The sequence below is a fragment of the Papio anubis genome, chromosome 16 (genome assembly GCF_008728515.1).
Source record: "Papio anubis isolate 15944 chromosome 16, Panubis1.0, whole genome shotgun sequence".
Classification (NCBI taxonomy): Eukaryota; Metazoa; Chordata; class Mammalia; order Primates; family Cercopithecidae; genus Papio; species Papio anubis.
This window is the reverse complement of record NC_044991.1, coordinates 14,961,587-14,981,363: the sequence shown is the minus strand read 5'-3', so window position 1 is coordinate 14,981,363 and position 19,777 is coordinate 14,961,587. Positions and strand designations below refer to the sequence as shown.

Sequence of the window (19,777 nt, the reverse complement as noted above, 5' to 3'; positions counted from 1 at the left end):
GGAGGGATATGGCGCCACATTTATTAATCACATTAAAAACTAAGCATGCCAACATCTGGAGCTAAAACAACCAGCAAAATCACCACGTTCAGACTCGTATTGGCTAACTCTATCTATCCCAGCATTCTCTTGGGACAGCGGTTTGCCCTAGGCTCTACCACAAGCTCGGTGAAGTACACAGCCTCAATTACTAGAGCGTGCAGCCACAACGACCTGGTATTACGGAAACAGTCAGTCACCACTTGAGTTAACATTCCATACCCTAACGACTGGCCCCTCCCCAGCCCAAAGAAATAGTCAATCTTGCCCACCCTAGCCCTGGCCCACACCACAATGTTAATAATTATAACAAGCAGTAACCCATCTGTTATATCAGAGAAGGGAACAGAGACTCCACTGAGAGATTTAGAGTGAGATGTTAACATTTCTTCAGCTGACTGCACAAACAAACAAACAAAAAAAGAGGAGAAATAATTCATTTGGAGATATGAAGTCATGAAATAGCTGATGTGTATTGCTTTTAACCATGCACTGATGCAAAACTGAAGCAACCATTAATAATAAAAATTAAAAAGGACATATGTATTTACACACAATCAGACCTGTTTGATCTGAAGCAGTTTGCAGATTCTATCTGTGTGTGATTTGAAATAAAACAAAAAATGGGGATTAGCATGGCCACAGCACACCCTAATGTAGGAGGGCACACACGGACGTCTTTTTGGAACTCTGATAGCTGGATAAATTTGGCTTGGCTAAGCTTGATTCAGATACACACATGCCCCTTTAAAAATAATTATTCTTATTCCTTCGCAATTCATTCTGAATGACACCTGGTATCCCCAGTGGGGCTGTCCAATGCTCCATCGCTCCCCTATTCAACCTGCCTGACACTGGCAATATAATTCAGTCCTGACCCACAGCACTCACATGTATGCTTGTCCTCTGTCAACAACCGTATATTCTAGTCCACAGCATTCTTCTAAAATATTTCCTGTGTTTAGGAATTTTACTTTTTCACATATCTGTAACATATCTCTGACTTCAAGTTCCAGCTTCTTCAAAGGAAAATGCCTTTTAAAAGTTGGCTTTAAGATCCTTTCCAGTGTTTTCTGCAGTTGTTAAAGTCTCAATTTTTCATGGCTCAATGTCATCTCCTAGGGCTTTTCTACTCTGCTCTGAACCAATTTTATCACCTAATTAACTTTACGATGTTGCCACGTTGACCATATGATCTTTCGGCACAGTTTTGTAGCTGTGTTTTAATCTATTGCAAAATACAATAGAATATAATCCCTCCTATATCTGACCTTTATCTGCATATTTATTAGTTTAATCTCACACTGGTAGACTTTTGCCTTGTCTTGATTTTAACCTAGCCCTTAATTTTATTATATTTTTGTTTTAGGTTTACATTAAAACAGGACTTTGGTGAGCATGTGATGTCAAGACACCTTCTTTCTACCCGGAAGACAATGACATTATGTGACACTGAGGAGGAGAGTGTGTATTTCAAGACCAGCAGACAAAATGAAAGCTTGTTACCTACATGTAGTGTATAGATCAATAGAGCAGGAGGGTTGGGACATGGCAGCAGGTGGGGTGGGTAAGGAATGGCCGGTGTGATGCTTAAAATCACTACAGCAGAGCAGAGATGTATTCCAACTAGCGTGGGTTTAATGCTGGGCCTCCAGGAATCACTTTACTTATCCTTGGATGATTCTAACTCCCTCTTTTTCCTCACCACCTCCCCACCCCTGCTAAGAACCATGGTTCTAGGAGATATTATAGAGTTCTTTGGTGGCAAAATGGCATCACTGATTAAATGTGAGTAACACAGAAACTTACAATAATGGTGATACTGTCACTGCTTTTGATTGAGGTCTATCTCCTTTGAAAAGTACTTATGAAAAAAATTTTAAAGTATTTAAATTTTATCTTATTATTATTTAACATTGGGGTTAAGGGGAAAAATTGCTATGATCAACTTGATGTCTTCCACCTATTATTTCTATGGTAGATGAGAGATGATTTTCAATAAATCAAACCTTTCAAACATTATTATTCCACATCTCCCCAAATTAGTTCATTTCCAAAATCTTGCTGGGTAGCCACATAAATAAACTGGATTGTGAAAAGCCATCGACTATTTTCTTTCTCCTAGCATCCAGCTATCAGCAATCCTTCTAACAAGTATGCTATTATAAAAATGAACTCACTGATCTTCTCGGGTGAAAGGAGAAGAGGCCAAGGGAAATGCATGTCTCATTGCTTGAGTCCCGTATGTCTAGATTTTTAAGGCAACTTCAAACTTACATAGCAGCACAGTCCAACTACTACTGATATTTCACTACAGGGCCCAAGGTGGGATTCAGGAATCCTATTTGTACAGTTCTACTTCCTCTTTTTTCTCTTTTCTAAATTTATAGTAGTAAGAAAATGTCCTTAACTGCTAAGATCTAAATATAAAAAAACAGTTTAAATACCACAGGTAAATGTGACTGACAGATTAAAAGAGGTGGCAGTGATAGGACAGTGCATATTACACAACTGGCTGGGATATGTGTCAAGAGGACAGGAGCACTTTTGGAGGAAGTGCCATTATGTACGGAATGTGACTGTGGGCACTGCTGAGGTAGCAGGGCTTAGATCACACGCTCACAAGTCTTGATTGTCCAAAAAAGCCTCTGTTCCCATCTCTAACGTGGAGCTGGAATGGTTAGTATAATTCAATTTTTTCACTGCAATCCACAATCTGATTGATTGGCAGGTCACACTGGCACTCCTACCTGAGGTATTTTAGCGCTAATGATTGGTTCCTGTAAGACTATTCTATAACAGAACACAGGAAGAGCAGTTCAAAAAACACAGCTGTGGAAGGAAAACAATCATACAAAAAGCCCGCTAAGGGGCCCACCAGCCTTTTCTTTCCTTTGGATGCAAGCATGCTTTTCACAGGAGGTGAATTAGGAGCAGTTTGTTATCCCATTTAAAAAGTGAATCAGGGCGAACTATGCCTTTTCTACTGGCCAAAAAAGAAGAGGGAGGGGTGGATACATAATCTAGCTGCCACACTCCCAAATCCTATCACGGTGGGTCTCTTTACAAACTAGGAACACAACTGCTAGATCAGTTCTCCAGAGAGGAATGTGCCATAAAAGAAACAGAAAGAAAATGGCTAGCAGGAATCACTGTCTACGAATGGGACAGTGAAAGGGATTACAAAAACTTTGCACAATTAATAGCCTAAATTCACTTAACTAAGCATAACCAGCAATTTAAAATCTTTTCCCTCGTGTCTTCTCTTCAAGCTCCAATTCGGTGCACTTTTTATACTAAACTCTCTATTCCTTCTATTTCTAAGATGCCTTTCGGAGGAAATAAGAACTAAATGTATACTGACAGATTTCCATAGATGAGAAATGTACGGAGAGAAGCAGCACAAACTCAAAGGCACAATGACAGCTTTTTGTTGTCTGTGTGTTTCTGAAGAAGTATTCTTTGCTCCCTCACATGTGGAATATAGAATACGCAGTTTTAAAAGTGACAGTTGTATTAGGCCTAACTCAGTAGTTACCTCATATTCTTGCTTCTCATGTGTGGGCGTGGATGTTATTTCAGCACTAGTGACCAACTTTTTTTCTCTAAGTAACTCTGCTTTAAGGTAAGAACTAAAAAATAATAACATTACTATCAATTACTTTCATTAACAAGGGGCCACCGGTCAAAAAAAATTATTTCAGCAAAATCACGGAATTACTTGTGTTTAGCTCAGCAAGGTAATCCAGTTAGTAGATTTAAAAAAAAAACAGAAAAATAAAAACGAGTATTTTAGTAACAAGAACAGAAAAATCATGTGTCTCAAAATCTTACATTATAAAGTAAGGAAATAAGAGAACTGTTAAAAAAAATTGGGTTGGTTGACTTAACAAGGTTGAAGTAGACAAGTCTTTTTTTTTTTTTGAGACGAAGTCTAGCTCTGTCACCCAGGCTGGAGTGCAGTGTTGTGATCTCGGCTCACTGCAACCTCTGCCTCCAGGGTTCAAGTGATTCTCCTGCCTCGGTCCCCCAAGTAGCTGAAACTACAAGTGTGTGCCACCACGCCTGGCTAACTTTTGTATTTTTAGTAGAGATGAGTTTTGCCATGTTGGCCAGGCTGGTCTTGAACTCCTGACTTCAAGTGATCTGCCCGCCTTGGCCTCCCAAAGTGCTGGGATTACACACATAAGCGACCATGCCCGGCCAAAGTAGGAAAGTCTTTTTTTTTTTTTTTTCTTTTTTGAGACGGAGTCTCGCTCTGTCACCCAGGCTGGAGTGCAGTGGCACAATCTTGGCTCACTGCAAGCTCTGCCTCCCGGGTTCATGCCATTCTCCTGCCTCAGCCTCCCGAGTAGCTGGGACTACAGGCGTCTGCCACCACGCCCGGCTAATTTTTTGTATTTTTAGTAGAGATGGGGTTTCACCATGTTAGTCAGGATGGTCTTGATCTCCTGACCTCGTGATCTGCCTGCCTTGGCCTCCCAAAGTGTTGGGATTATAGGCGTGAGCCACTGTGCCCGGCCCAAAGTAGGCAAGTCTTAATAAGACAGAAATAGATTGTATTTAAGAAAAAAAAAATCCCCAAATAAGAAACACGTTAGAGAAAAAAACTTGATTTAAGAAATAATCCAAATGGAAAATCTTGCTCTAATAGATCAGATTTCAAGAAAACAAGTTAAATAACAAAGATGAGTTTCATGAGAATATGAACACTAATGTATATGGGAGATGTACATGCGACCATCATATTTAAGTATGTGTATTTAGAAATGTGTAATCTGGTGTAAAAGTAGGATAGATTCCCCAGTTCTCAAGCTTCATTGTGAACATAGGAAAAAAGATATCTTTCATTACTTGCTGAAAATATTTTGAGGAAAGAGGTGGATTTTAACTAAAGTTCAAAGAGAGGTAGTGAAATATGGACTGGTTGGGTTTTATGCCTGACTGTATTAATAATTTATGTAGTTCTGGGTAAGTCTCTGAGAAATATATCTATAATTTAGGAGGTTGGACCAAATCATGGCTAAGGTTCCTTCAAGTAGTTATTAAATTAAGGCATACCTTACAGGCCTACTCTAAGTAGTATGCATGAGTCACCTGTACCTCGAAGAACTGTATTATCTCATCTCTACTTCCTGCAAAACACAAAACCTCTGAGTGCATTCTGAAAGTACATTAACTTTTTTAGGTTGCTTGAGAATCTCTGGTAGACTGTGCAAACAGTTCACTAAAAAGGTCCTCTTACTGATTTTGGAAAGTAAGGGTGGAGAAAGCATTTCTAGACAATTTTAACCAATCCCCACACAATCATTTCATGCTGACAAGTTTTTCTTATAAAAAATTTTCCCTTGATGACTTGAGTGACTAAATCAAGCTTGCATTCAGAAAAAGTCCATCTGGAGAGGTCATAATAAAATACTTCAAAACTCAAAAATTTCTAGTTTGTCAATTATATCACTTTGTCCATATTTTAAATAATACGTGACAAACCAATCACGGAACTTTAGTGATAGCTAGACAGTTTAAATAATGGAGTACATATTAATATGGCTAGTAGAATCAGCAAATCTTCTATGATAGTCAAATGGCTGTAAGAAGAGTCTGGGTTGCTGATTATGTTACTCATTTCCCCCAATGGCTCTTAATAACTAAATATCTGGAGTTTTCTCATTACTACACACTCTTTGCTGGCATCGGTTCCTTATTTGGCTATCACAAGGTCATATTCTCTCAAAGTATGTAAAATAGGAAAATGTACAGTTCAGAAAGCTTATTAACCTCTACATAAATCACAGCTCTAATGATCTAAAGAGGGATGTGAAATGAGAAGAAAAGCAGAAAAGGGAAAGAGCTGGTTTAAGGCTAAGCTGGTCCTGTTATTTATGTATGCAAATGACACGACAATCGTAAAAGACTTTAAACCTGCTGATCATCTCACAAGTAAATTAATGATCCACAGAACATCTGTGGGTATAGGGAAGGGAAAAGAATATGTCCAGTAGACTGACCCTTGCAATGATCAGGAAACCCAAAGGCTTAGTTTTTGCACCCAGGGGCAAGCGCAGTGGCAGAGAAGCATGCTTGCATTCTTAAATATATAAATATATATATATATATATCCACAAGGAAAAAGAAAATAAAAATTAAATAAATTAAAAGGAAAAAAACCAAACCAAACCAAAGAAACAGAAAAAAAAGGCTGGCTTGTCAGGGGATGGGGTCGAGAAGGCCCCAGTGTGTGTACTTACATAGAGGTCAGCACCGTAAAATCCGTCCTGGTAAACCACACTGCAGAAAATCCACACAAAAACAAAAACAAAAAAAACAAAAGAACAGAAACACATTCCGGTTATTGAGGACGGCAGCATGCACATGCGCTCTACACAGGCAGGTGATGTATGAATACATAACCTGGGCTTGGGGCCTCGGCAACTTGGTGAGAAAATGTGAAAGTGCACACGAAGGTTACACAGCTCCGGGACATGCGAGGAGAGGGAAAGGTGTGCAAAACTGGAATGCGCAACCTGGATATTCGGTAATTAAAGTAGGATTCACACAATAAAAAGCACTCCTGGAAGAGCCTATTTTATCTATCCAAAATCTGCTGGCTTGGAAACAACTTTTTGTATATGGAGTATTTTAAAAAATCAGCTTGCCCTAGGAGGAAGTTTCTTTTTAAAGAGCTTACAAAATAGGGTGGGGGTGAAGAGGAGTTTAACATGAAAAACTGAACCCAAAGAATTCCACTAGGGCAGGGCCTGTATGCAAAGTACGTTTTTAAATTACGTTTAAGTTTTTTGTTTTCAGTATTGTAATAATACGTAAATGTTTTTCTGATATCCATACATCACCTGCTTTTTACCCTGCACATTAGACATGCGATAAGATTTGGCTGATCACACAAGCATGCAAAGTATTATTATTCAGCATTTTAAGAACCAATGCAACACCTCAGAAAAACAAGTCAATCAATTCTGACCAAAGTAAACAGAGAAATGTAATTAAAAAAAAAAAACACAACCAAAAATACCCACAATGCATTGCTTTCACAAGCAGAGATAATGAGCTAAAGGTTAAGGTGATTGGTCCAAGGTCCAAGAATTGAAAGGTGCAGTGGGGATCCCAGATAGTAACAATATAATCCAGAGTGGGAAGGAGTAACTGGAAGATTTTAAGGGTTCTTTTTTGACCATAAGAGTATTCATGGAATTCTGAAAACTACAATTGATAACTGAAGTTCTGGGCTTGATCAAAGATCGCCCTGTCTTATTTAAAAGAATAAAACTGAGAAGGTAGCTGGTTAAGAATAGAAGGTTTATTTTCCTGTTTAGATAATGAATTTGTAGCAAACAGACAATGCATGACTTTTTCTTAAAAAAAAAAAAAAACCTAAGCAACACTATATTCTTAAATACAGATTTCCAACCTTTTGAGGTACTTTTGTGCATACAGACTTCCCCAAAAACATTATTTTGGGACCAAAAGACATGGAATAGCAGTAGAGATAAAAGATAAAACTTTCTTCTTCATCTCTGTTAAGTCAAGATCAGATTGTTTTAATTTACATGCTTATTGGTTATTCAACTAAAAAGCTGGAAATTTTCACCACTACCTTCTCTGTTACAATAAACAAGCTGACAAGTAAAGTCATCAAATCATATTTTTAACTTGAATATGAAATAACCTGTTTCTTACAGGTAGGTGTAATGTTTCTTAATTCTATTTCCAATGACATTTGGTTGTATTTACAGGATAGTATGGTCACATTTTGGAATGCCCCAAATATGCTATGCCCTTGTATCACACAATAGGCAAATCAAACTCATCTCTAATGCTCATTTAGCTAAGTCCCATTCATTTTCATAGTCTCCAGTTGCAGTTAAAGTCTGATATTAGAAAGTAATCTGCCTCTCAATTGCATTTTAGTGAAAAAAACAACTTGTTCAAAATGAGAAGGCTGATAAAATGGAAAGCACTGAGGCCAAGTGGTGATTAATTAAACTTCAAAGATCTTAGTAAGGGAATATAGGTAAAGATTTACAAACAAGCCTTCTATAAAGAAGGGCTGGCATTAAAAACACAAATACATTTTACCCTAAGTCAAATAACTTATTGGGAATATTCATCTACATTCTAGAAGAATTCCAATATTCTCCGTATCAAATGCCACAAGGAGGCTAGAACATAATGATTAATGATGAAATTAGTTTACTAAGCTGAAAAGCAATTCTAGGCCATTCCCATGAAATACTGGACTTATTCCTTGCCATCTTCCATGTAAACAGGTGGTTTAGTTAATAAAAAGAAAACATGGGAAATCAGTGTTCAATGTAATAAACAGAAATTGATATGATTAGACATAAAGATTAAAATATCTTTGAGCAAATATATACCTGACACAGACTTGGTAGAGAAGGGGTTCTCAAGTTTGGCCAATATACTGAAATGACTACATTGAACAGGACTAAATTCAACCACTTTATAAAGTAATTCAGCAGTGTTACAAAATAAGGAAGTCCCATGTTTCTGGTGAGTAGTCTCTCTTTGCAAACATGACAGTAAACTCTCTTGGATTACAATGGAAGACATTTTACAAACAATTTTCCTAGCGTGTAAAACTTCCAAAAGATTCCTTTTAATGTTTCATTTGAATACTTCTTGATGAAATAATATTGCATATTCACTTCTTTAAAGAGATGTCAGAGGTTGAAGGTCAAAGGTCAAGTTGAGAGAAAAAGGATTAAAATAAAAGTAAGTAATGGCATAAGATGGAGATGATGGAATGCATGTGATTTAAATGTCTACAAACTCCAAACAGAAGTTAATTTCTGAAGCAGTTCCCTTCCAGTGTCTTTTGGAGCCTGCCCACTTCAACATACCTTGTCTAATAAAAATGTTTTAACTCTGAGGAATGGAGAACTTCTAATGGTACGTCCATTTGGTCTATTAATGAATGAATGAATGCTAAATTAGTACACCTCAAGGTTAAGCCAATTTTGCTGTCAGAAAAGGACATACAAAGGCGGCTCCTTTCCTTTATATTTTAACTAAGTAGCAGCCAACAAGCTTCTCTGCTGCTACCTATTCCTCCGTAAGAATACAAAAAAAAAATCTGTCATATTGACATATCTGGCAGAGAAAAGATGAAGAGAAATGTCACATTTTTGATGAGGAAGTCCTTGGTACAACTGACTGAGGAAAGACCACTCTTTATAAAAATTTACATTTTAGGCTGACACTGAGAAACCCCTAAAAACAAAACCTGCCATCTTCACTCCTTTTCCCCATTCAGTAGCAAAGGATTTATTTGTTGCTATGGAATCATTCCACTGCATGAGACACCCTCCATAAAAAAATCAAACGGTGAAGGATGCTCAGCTACAGTCGTCGTTTTACCATCATTCAGAAGCCAACTGCAGTTAATTCTTCCTACTTCTCCCTTTCTCCCTTGATTCAATTGGACTTGGTTCATCTTAGAATTAACCTCTTTTAATCCGTTTCCTACAAAGAAAGCAAATCCATTGTGGGTAACTAGCTCTGCTGCTCACCACCCAGGCAGTGAAACCAAAGGGGAGGACACATGTGACAGCCTCCGCCCCAACACGGGGTGGTGATAAGGGGTGAACACAGCAGATGCAGGCTTGTACTACAATCTCGAGCTCCTCTTTTGGTTCTCTGCAGTAATGTTAATCCATATTCGTGCGCTGCTGAGTGAACTTCATGCCAACACACTGCTAGTAAACACAAGACAGTTCTGGCTACTGTCTTAAGCCATTACCATGAGGGCTTAAGGTGGCCAAAATGAAGACTTATATAATGAATTGACAGTTTGTTACATTCTGATGATGGTATATTTTGGTTTTTGTCATCTAATCTGTCAATTTGCAAATATTCATTGAATGTCTACTCTGTGACACGGCAACATCCCAGAAGTTATGAGAGGGCCATGGTATTCTTTTTTGGTCCAACTGCTTATTTTAGAAACATATTGATTTTGGAATCTAATGCTTACCCTGGATAGGCGGGGATGGCTGTTGGAGGTACCGCTCGGACTGCACCATATACTGTCCGCCCTCTGCCCCTCAAATGGGCTCCTCTGAAAGCGGCTGCCGTGGTGGCTGCAGTAGGGTAAGGGAAGCCAGGAACTAAAGGGAGACCCAAAATATGACAGAAATTTCAACTTGCATTCAATAGAGGGTACATAGTCACAACTTGCTATGAACCAATGATAGAAAAGATGAAAAGATACAAACCACATGTTTTTTGAAAAGGTGGCATGCATTCAATAAACCTTCTACCCTGGGTCTCTCAGTGGGGAAGAAATGGAAAGAGAGACCCCACATGCAAAAGCAAAAGATTCCATGCCTCATTCATCACAAATCTTGAGTGAGCTTTCTCTGTTCCTTCTCAATTTCGGCTTTACAATGCAAGCTGCTGAGAAACAGGTCAAGAAGCTCTGAGAATGACTGCCATCATAAGAGGCAAATTACTGTGGGCAGTCTAAATCAGATTGACATAAACTCTTCAACCGGTCAGTTATTAACCCTGCTTCCAAATGTTACTATGTGCACATAATAATTATTACTCAAAAGAACATTCTTTTGAGATTTTTACATGGTACCAACCTCCAAGGTACATAATAGTCTTTAGACATTTCATTAGTCAATTTCATTCTTTTATTTAAAACATTTTAATCCACAAATGTAAGGTGGGGGAAACCACTCCTCCCCTGTCCTTTAAAGAGGCAGACAGTTTCTAAGAGCCGATTTTAAGTGTGCTGTCCTTTGGAAAGCATGCAGAGACATTGATTCCATGTCCACTGAGTCCTGTTTAATTATACCTCTTGCTGCAGTAAAATGGCTCAGGTCAAAATGACTTTAGAGAGATCAAGGGAGCTGATAATAATCAATAATATTGAAGGTACTTCTAAGTGATCCTCTGCTGGAGAACCTGTGGCTGACTTGCCAAGGAAATGTATAATATGCTCTACACATACTTGCTTCTTTTGTTTTCTTTATCATCAAGTACAGACTAAAATATTCTTCATATGCCCTTACCCACTCTACCTTTTCCAACTATTTCTGCTTTGTGCCATCTTAATATTTGGTCAGGAAAATTCTAGCACAGGTAAAGCAGGACAGGGCACTGGGATAGTATTTAACATCCCTCTCAAGAAATTTCCATTTCAGTTATGTACTATACTAGGAAAAAAAACAACAAACAAAAAAAACACCCCAGTACATGACAGTTCACTCACAATGGTCAAAATCTATGCCAGGCCAACATAGGCTACTTACTGATTAAAGGAATGTAAGTGTTGATACCCCCTCTTCCTGACAGGGGCACTGCTGCATCATTGCCTAGGGACACATCTGCTTGAAAGCTGGATGCTGATTGGATTTTTTAAAAAATTAAAAAATGCAAGAAGATTAAAAAGGAATAGCAAATTGAAAAACAACAGATGCTATTACAATTAAATAGCACAAGTGGAAACATTTACTTAAATACTACCTGCATATAACTCCGGACCATATACAGCTCCAACTACTGGGCTTAATTTCCAACCTGAAACACACAAAAAGGAGGGTGAGCATTTAAGACTACTTGAGGAAAGGGATGATCAATGCATGTCAAGTTGGCTTCGGCCATCTCTGGGGCTATTTTTGCCTATTACCAACTTCTCTTTGGAATTCCAGCTTGGGGTTTACATGAGAGAGCAACAATAGTAGAACTAGCACACAGTGAAGAGATAATGAAGGGTTGGGGTTGGGGGGCTTGGCAGGGGTCATGATGTTAGGAGGAGGAAGATGGAGAGGGAATGAGAGGAGAAAAAATAAATAGAAATAAATCCTAGAGTTTGGTACAGTGTTCTCACAGAATTACCCTGGATGACCTATCCTTTATTTAAAAAAAGAAAGAAGGCCGACTATATGTCATTCTGTACCACACTGTGATGCACTTTCTTAACCCTGTTTATTACTCTAGCTGTTTTAATAACAGTATCCATGGGCTGAACTCAAATTTAACCTCGATCTTTGACTCCATGCTTGAGTCAATGCTGGTATTCCAGGTAAACTGAAATCCACTCTCACTGGGATTTACCACTGGGATTTTATCAGGGTTCACCAACTAAAAAACGAAAGACATGAAATCATAAAATTCAAAGTACATTCCCAACTTCAGTGCATGGTTTCTGAGGCTCTAATGTGTAACAATCACCTTGAAGTTAATCAGACTTTTTAGTTAAAGAACACCAGAATACTGTGGAATGTTACCTTAAATATTTATAAATATTAAGAGTTTCCAAATAACATTATGTTTAATGTCAACTTTATTTCTTCTTTCCCTTTTTTATATTTATAAGAATATGGCAAGTATATTTTAAAAAGGAATAATGTATTATTGCTCACTGAGAGTGAATAAAAGTAGAATTCCACATGAAAACTCTATTTTATTAATTGAATTTTACATATAACAAGCAAAAATATTCTACATTATTTTTCTGACTCATTTGTCTTCTTTTATATTAAGACCCTAGCATTGTGCTACATTATTCTATAAATATACGAATGAAAAGAAAAGGGCCAGAATTGGCCTCTTCTTCTTCTTTTTTTTTTTTTTGAGACACAGTCTTGCTTTGTTGCCCAGGCTGGAGTATAGTGGCTCAATTTCGGCTCACCACAACCTCCGCCTCCTGGGTTCAAGTGATTCTCATGCCTCAGCCTCCCAAGTAGCTGGGACTACAGGCACACACCACCATGCCTGGCTAGTTTTATACTTTCAGTAGAGATGGGGTTTCACCATGTTGGCCAGGCTGGTCTTGAACTCCTGACCTTAAGTGATCCACCCACCTCGGCCTCCCAAAGTGCTGGGGATTGCAGGTGTGAGCCACTGCACCCAGCCACAACTGGCCTTTTCAAAAGAATTACTGAAATTACCAGATTTAAATGACCGTAAGCAAAACATTATTCAAGTGAAAATCCATTCACTCTGATTCAATCCAACCTCTTATTCATCATTTTATGTGCTCATAAAATGCAAAGTCTCTTCAATATTCCACATAAAATTTTGGCAAAATTTGGGTGCAAATACCACTTGAATTGTAAGAGCACAAATATTCTGCAATATCAAATTACACAAATACTGTGCAACATTTCTGCACAAATTAAGAGATTCCAACCAACCTAAATGAGAATGCTGACTGAGAATTCATTAGGACGAACCCAACACATTCTCCTTAGGACCTTTAACACAATAGCAGAAGGTTTCTTGCCTACTAAACCTGAATATTAATTTAAAATAATATTTGCCTACTAAACCTGAATATTAATTTAGAATATTTGCCTACTAAACCTGAATATTAATTTAGAATAATATTTGCCTACTAAACCTGAATATTAATTTAGAATAATATTTCAAAAAAGAACTTTTTTTGGCACGGCGCGGTGGCTCACGCCTGTAATCCCAGCACTTTGGGAGGCTGAGGCGGGAGGATCTCGAGGTCAGGAGATCGAGACCATCCTGGCTAACACAGTGAAACCCCATCTCTACAAAAAACACAAAAAATCACCCGGGTGTGGTGGCGGGTGCCTGTAGTCCCAGCTACTCAGGAGGCCGAGGCACGAGAATGGCGTGAACCTGGGAGGTGGAGTTTGCAGTGAGCCGAGATAGCGCCACTGCACCCTAGTCTGGGCGACAGAGCCAGACTCTGTCTCCAAAAAAAAAAGGAAAAAAAAAAAAAATTTGTTTCCTACCAATGGCACTATTTCCTGGGCATTCCCTTTAAATCCACATAATGGGCGGGCACCGTGGCTCAAGCCTGTAATCCCAGCACTTCGGAAGGCTGAGGTGGACGGATCACCTGAGTCTAGAAGTTCGAGACCAGCCTGGCCAACGTCACAAAACCTCGTCTCTACTAAAAATACAAAAATTAGCCGGGTGTGGTGGCAGACACCTGTAATCCCAGCTTCTCTGGAGGCTGAGGCACGAGAATTGCTTGGACCCAGGAAGTGGAGGTTGCAGTGAGCTGAGATCGCACCACTGTACTCCAGCCTAGGTGACAGAGAGACTCTCTCCCAAAACAAAAACAAAAATTAATATAATGGATGTATATTGATATGCTGTTAGCAATACTCTGAATATATTTAGTTTTAGACAATTATAATGTATTTTCACAAATGTCTTTTGACCTGCACAAAACCCAAGGAGGAAGGTAAAACAGATACCACATCTGCAATCTGAGGGCAATATTATACTTTTCTGGGTCTCATTTCCTAATAATAAGCTGGGAGGGTTGAGTTTCAATAATTTCTAAAAAAATCCTGGTGCCAAAAATCTGTGGTCTTAATTTATAAATACGAAAACAGAATCAGGTTAAAAAAATGGTCCACCGTCACGGAGTAAATAAGGTGTCAAACCTAGAAGCAGAATGTCTGTTTTCTGAATTCCAGTCAGAGGCTCTTTCTGTCACAGTATTTCTCCCAGAAGTAAAGAAAATTTGACATTCTTTCCCTCTCCTTTCTATTTTGTTTACTTTGAGTTTTTATCAAAATTGTAGAGACTTGTTTTTGTAAGAACAGTGAAAAGAAAATAAAAGTTAAAGTGGGAGGCAGTGGTATCATACCGATAAAAGGAGTAGGAAAAATGCAAATTATGCTGATAAATTTGTATCATCTATGTGAAAAGCTGGGCTAAATATATTTATTGAAGACTTTATGGGATATAGTCAATACCAATACGTTTCTTCTTAAGACATTAGTGGCACATACAGCCACACTCTAACAGTAGGTTCAAACTTTTTACAAAAGCAGCAGACACTCCCCCCTTTATTCTAGATATTAGTAAAATCTTATGCAGAACCATAAATTGCTCAGATTACAGTACAGCTGAGACCTTAGGATTCAATCAATTTGGTTTCCTTTTTCTCCCCAAAACTGGCTCTGCACAACACAGTCTGCAAAACCACCACTGGGTTACAGATTAAATTTATATTCCATCTTATTCAGAGACCATGAGTCTAGATTAAATTTGGTAACTGAGGTAACAAATTATTCATAGAAAATTTCCTTCTCAATGAGAAACACTTATAAACCTTACTATATAATATGTAATCATGAAATAGAAAATGGCACACACACAACCATACCCATGGCTGTTACCTCTAGGCTTAAGGAGAGCAATGGGTCCAAAATCATAACTTATTCCACTTATGCTCAGATGAATGAGAGTCAGAAGTAGAAGTGAGAGTCAGTGGGCATCCAGGGGTATTACGGACAAGTCTAACATATTACAAAGAGCTACAGCACCTGAAAAAGAAGGTGCTCAGGTGGGATCCAATTTGGGTTAGTAGGCAACTAGATAGCATGTTTGCACTGTGTAAAACATGAACTTTACTTAGAACATAACACCTTAATACCTAAAAAACATAGCTCAATTGTAATGACAAAGTGATGTTGTAAACATAAAATACTCCCCCAGGTAAAGAGACTCTTCAATGCAAATTAAACTGTCTTAAGACTGAAATAAAGATTCTTAGAAGTTTATAAAAACTTAATATATTTACAGAAGAATAAACACTCTTTCGAAGATGATTTATAATTTCTTACCATTTGCATATGGTGTGACCATCTTCTTATTGGTCATTACACGTGCTGTAGCATTATTCACCTAAAAATAACAAGGAGAAAAAAGGGCAGGGAAGAAGTGGACCACATTAGGGAACATAAAGTTGCACATCCAGTAACATAGTACTTAGTTTAAAATGCAAATTTCTGAGAGCATTGACTTAAATAATTAACACAGCAATATAAAATATTAATATATAGTGTTTTAATTAAAGTTCTTATTAAATGAGGATAACAAGAGTAAAATGAGTTTCTTGGTTTCCAAATATCAGTACTCCAAAGACAATACATTTGCAAAATCTTTGGACATCTTTTAAACAGAGAAATCTCTGCACTAAGGAAAACATGGAAAAAAGTAAATAGGAAACAACTATATTAGCAATTCACTTTGAAGTTTGTTAATAAAACAGAGGCTTGCCACATGGGTTATGAAACAGATTGATGGAACGGTGATAAAATAAATCTGATTTCACCTGTCCTAATGTTCAGCATTTTAAATACGTCTGTCCGAGATTTTTACTGTCTGACGTCAATAAACAAATACAGAAACCTAAGATTCCCATGTTGACAGCCTTCAGGACCATTCTGAATTTTCTAGACTACATGGTCTATCAACTCAGGAACAAAACTTTTAAAAAAGCCTTTAAAGTAGGCACTTAAAAGAATTGAGAAAATCAAGTGTTTATTTATTTTGTTTTATGGCACTCTCCACCCTCATTACAGAACTGCGTATTTTAAAGCATTCTCAGTACAAGAATAAGCAGGTGCTACAAAGACGGTGCTGCTGAAGAAAAGATGAATGGAACTGAGATGCCAGCATACTGCAGCCCAGTGACAGAACCAGCCTCAAAGCTCTTGCAAGGAGGGTAAAGTCCCACCATAGAACTTGACTTACACTGTGTTGTCAGGTCATAAAACATGCCAATTGAAAAAAGAAGCATAAAATAGAAATGTCTTATTTTTGCCTCTTCAAATTTACATTGTGTTCAATTTGTATGGTAATAAATTTGTGTGATGAAAAGACCAATTTTAGGTAGAATTAGAACTAAAAAAACTTCCTATGTCTTTTGAGATTTGTACAGTGATACTTCCCCTACATGAGGAAAGAGCCTGAAACTCCATTTACTCTAGTTTCATCCACCAAATAATATAAACATTTCACATTTAAAAAGAAAGAATGGGATACAACAATGATGAGACTGAGAGCATGCAGTTAAAAAACACACACACACAAATAAAAGAAAGAAAAAACAATAAATTTTGGAAAGAGGGGAGAAAGTGAAAAGCAAGGTTCTCACAGACAAGGATTAGAATGGAGCAAGAGCTGAAACCAGCTGCTGGAGCAGAAAGCAACCAAGCACTTAAAAGGAAAAATGGCCAGAACCAATCAGAAACCACCAGTCAGCAAAAGAGACCAACAGCTGCGTGTAACTGAAGGGATGGGAAAGGAAGAATAGGGAAAAGGACAGGAGCAAGGATTTGGAAAAAGAGAATAAGGTAGGGAAAAAGAAAAGAGAAAGTCAGGAAGGGTGTAACGGGCAAAGAAAGAACAATCAGAGCTACAAACGGGGATTTGGGAAACAGGAAAAGTAGGGAAGGATGTAGGGGCAGGAAGTGCATTAATAAAACCAGCCAAACTGGAGTTCAGTAACTCTGAGTAAGATGTGCAAGGGGAAAAAAATCACCATGAAGTCAGTAATCAAACAGCTCAGACTGCTACAAAACAATATGTACATCCAAAATCCAGGCGGCATTACTCAACAGCATTGAAAATAAAAGGGGGAAAGGAAAAGGAAGAGGAACAACAAGTCAAATCACATTTTGTAGTGTTAATGTGAGATGGCAGATGGACTTTTTCTTTCTTATTTAATTGTTTTGTAATTACATTTTTAAAAGCTTCTTCTCTAGTGCTTTTTTCACTTACCGCCAACGGGCACCATCGCCAGCATTGTGTATAGTTACCATGGAAAGAGTGAGTCAAGTGAAGGGCCCTAAATGCTAAACCATTGGAAAGGAGGGGAAAAAAAGCAAAATATGCAGACATCTTACTCAAAATGGTGGCTTTTACATTTAATACTTTAAAAAATTGGGAAAGGGGAAAGGAGCCAGTTAACCTTCGATGTGTTATCAAAAAGGGCTGGTGAATACCAGGTGGCAGACTTAGTCATCATCACAGTACATTCGCCAGCCAGCCATCAAACCCTCTGTTTAAGAATTTTATCCATAAAAATTTAGATATCAAAATTCTTGATATTAGATATATTCAAAAACTACATGAGTTTTGGATTATTTCCTCCCTCCCCACAATCTCTAGAATCTTCTATTCCGTGCTTATCATGTGCACAAAGAGGCGAACTGGCCTCCCAAGAGAGAGGATATTGGCTGGCCCCTTGATTCATTATAGAACACAGTGTTATAAACTGGATAGTTTTTAGACAATTTAACATTAGTTTTGCTTAGGCCTGATCATAGGAATTCAGAGTACTGCAAACTGAAGCAAAGGAAAAAAATCAAGAGAGCAGAAGGATGAACATTTTGAAGGAAAAACATAAATGAAAAACACACACACACACGCACACACAAAAAGTCAAAATTAAAACCCCCAAACAACCAATAAATGAGGAGGGAGGCAGATAGAAGTGTTACTTTTATACATTTTAGTGCAAGAAGGTGAAGACAGAGATACAAACACACATACATGTGCACACGCACACACAAGACAGGGTTCCAAATGTGAAATAAGTGAGGCAATACGAAAAAACAGAAAAAAAAATATAAAACCAGAAATTGAATTATTAAAGACATGCACCTCGATTTTACGGCCCTCTACCACGGTGCCGTGTAATTTCTCCCTGGCCCTGTCTGCATCAGCACTATTCTCGAAAGTTACGAACCCGAATCCCTGCATGCAGCGGGAGAAGGGGGGAAAACATGCACATCGTTATAATGAAATACTGATCTCTTGGTAAATAGAGAAAAAATATCATAGTATGAAACTGACATCAGCAACAACTCAGCAATAGTCTCCCAAAGTCACATTTTTGGTCCATGCATATTTGTGAAGGGAAATTAAATCCAATAAAAGAATAAAGAACTGTAATAATAATAATAATTAACAGCAATGTCACAATAAAATAAAACATAAAGCATATGAGGCCAGACCAAAATTAAGGTACAGAGTTACTTGGGTCAAACTATTCAACCAAGAATCTGAAGATTTTTTAACGTTCTACCTTTCTCTCTCAATTCATGTTATTAATTTAATATACATGCCCCTTTATGTAATACCAAAAAAGACTTAATTAAATTGACTCTCTGACATCCCAAATCCATTATTTCCCAGTAACTGCTACATGAAATCTGACATTCAGGTTCAACGTTGCACAATGAGATTTTTTTTAAAGTAGGTCTAATCATTTTAGCCCCACATTGCCGGCTGCTTATATCACTACTATTCCTTTGGGAACAGGATAATTTAGGACATAGTTGTTGTATAATTTTGTATGTACTGGGTGTGGAAGAGGAAAGCATTCATGCTCTTCTAAGCAAATAAAAATATCGCTAAGCAGTGGTCAATTATAACTTTTCTTCAATGCCCATTTTAAATGACCAGATTGACACTCAGAGTAAAAATATGTTCAATTGAATTTCAGAAAACTGCTAACCCAAATTCGCCTAAATTACTCACTTACTGATTTTTATATCTGCTATTAAAGGTAGTAGTAACTTTCTATATATAGAGAAAAAAGGAACAGTCAACAGGCAATGGGAACGAGATCTACATTAGTGACATCAGCTGTTCACTATTCAGCAGAAAAAGGATATCGGAAAACAGCAGTGCAGCTGGTACAATAAGTTAGGATTAATTTATTTGTTCCTTGCAAGATACTACAAAAATGGAGTGGAGCTTTAACTCATCAAGTAGACAAACCAGGACACCAGGGAGTTGACTACCTTCACTCCGACGTTCACGTACTACCAATTTTAACACTAGGAGCGTTTACTATATACTTATAAGACTTTCCTAAAACATCATATTCACTTCATTCTAGTTGCTCTGTTCTTATTGTTCTACTCTGCAGCTGTAATTTTACAAACAATTTCCACGCTGCTTA

At 37.7% G+C, this 19,777-nt stretch overlaps 1 protein-coding gene across 33 annotated transcripts in view; it reads right to left on the bottom strand.

The window, feature by feature from the left end:
* The window catches only part of RBFOX2 (RNA binding fox-1 homolog 2), a 359,885-nt gene that overhangs the window by 11,145 nt on the left and 328,963 nt on the right, over positions 1 to 19,777 (bottom strand). For 13 of the 33 annotated variants that reach the window (XM_017945278.2, XM_009217188.2, XM_009217201.4 and 10 more), the window contains 7 exons: positions 18,472 to 18,564; positions 15,645 to 15,705; positions 11,551 to 11,604; positions 11,337 to 11,429; positions 10,052 to 10,196; positions 6,288 to 6,327; positions 361 to 437 (listed from right to left, as the gene is read on the bottom strand). In XM_017945278.2, the coding sequence (XP_017800767.2) occupies positions 361 to 437; positions 6,288 to 6,327; positions 10,052 to 10,196; positions 11,337 to 11,429; positions 11,551 to 11,604; positions 15,645 to 15,705; positions 18,472 to 18,564 (563 nt within the window). Of the gene's footprint in view, positions 1 to 360; positions 438 to 602; positions 635 to 2,789; positions 2,833 to 6,287; positions 6,328 to 9,435; positions 9,541 to 10,051; positions 10,197 to 11,336; positions 11,430 to 11,550; positions 11,605 to 15,644; positions 15,706 to 18,471; positions 18,565 to 19,777 lie in introns of those variants that run through there. The other 20 variants (XM_009217192.2, XM_009217193.2, XM_021921490.2 and 17 more) reach the window with 11 other exon arrangements.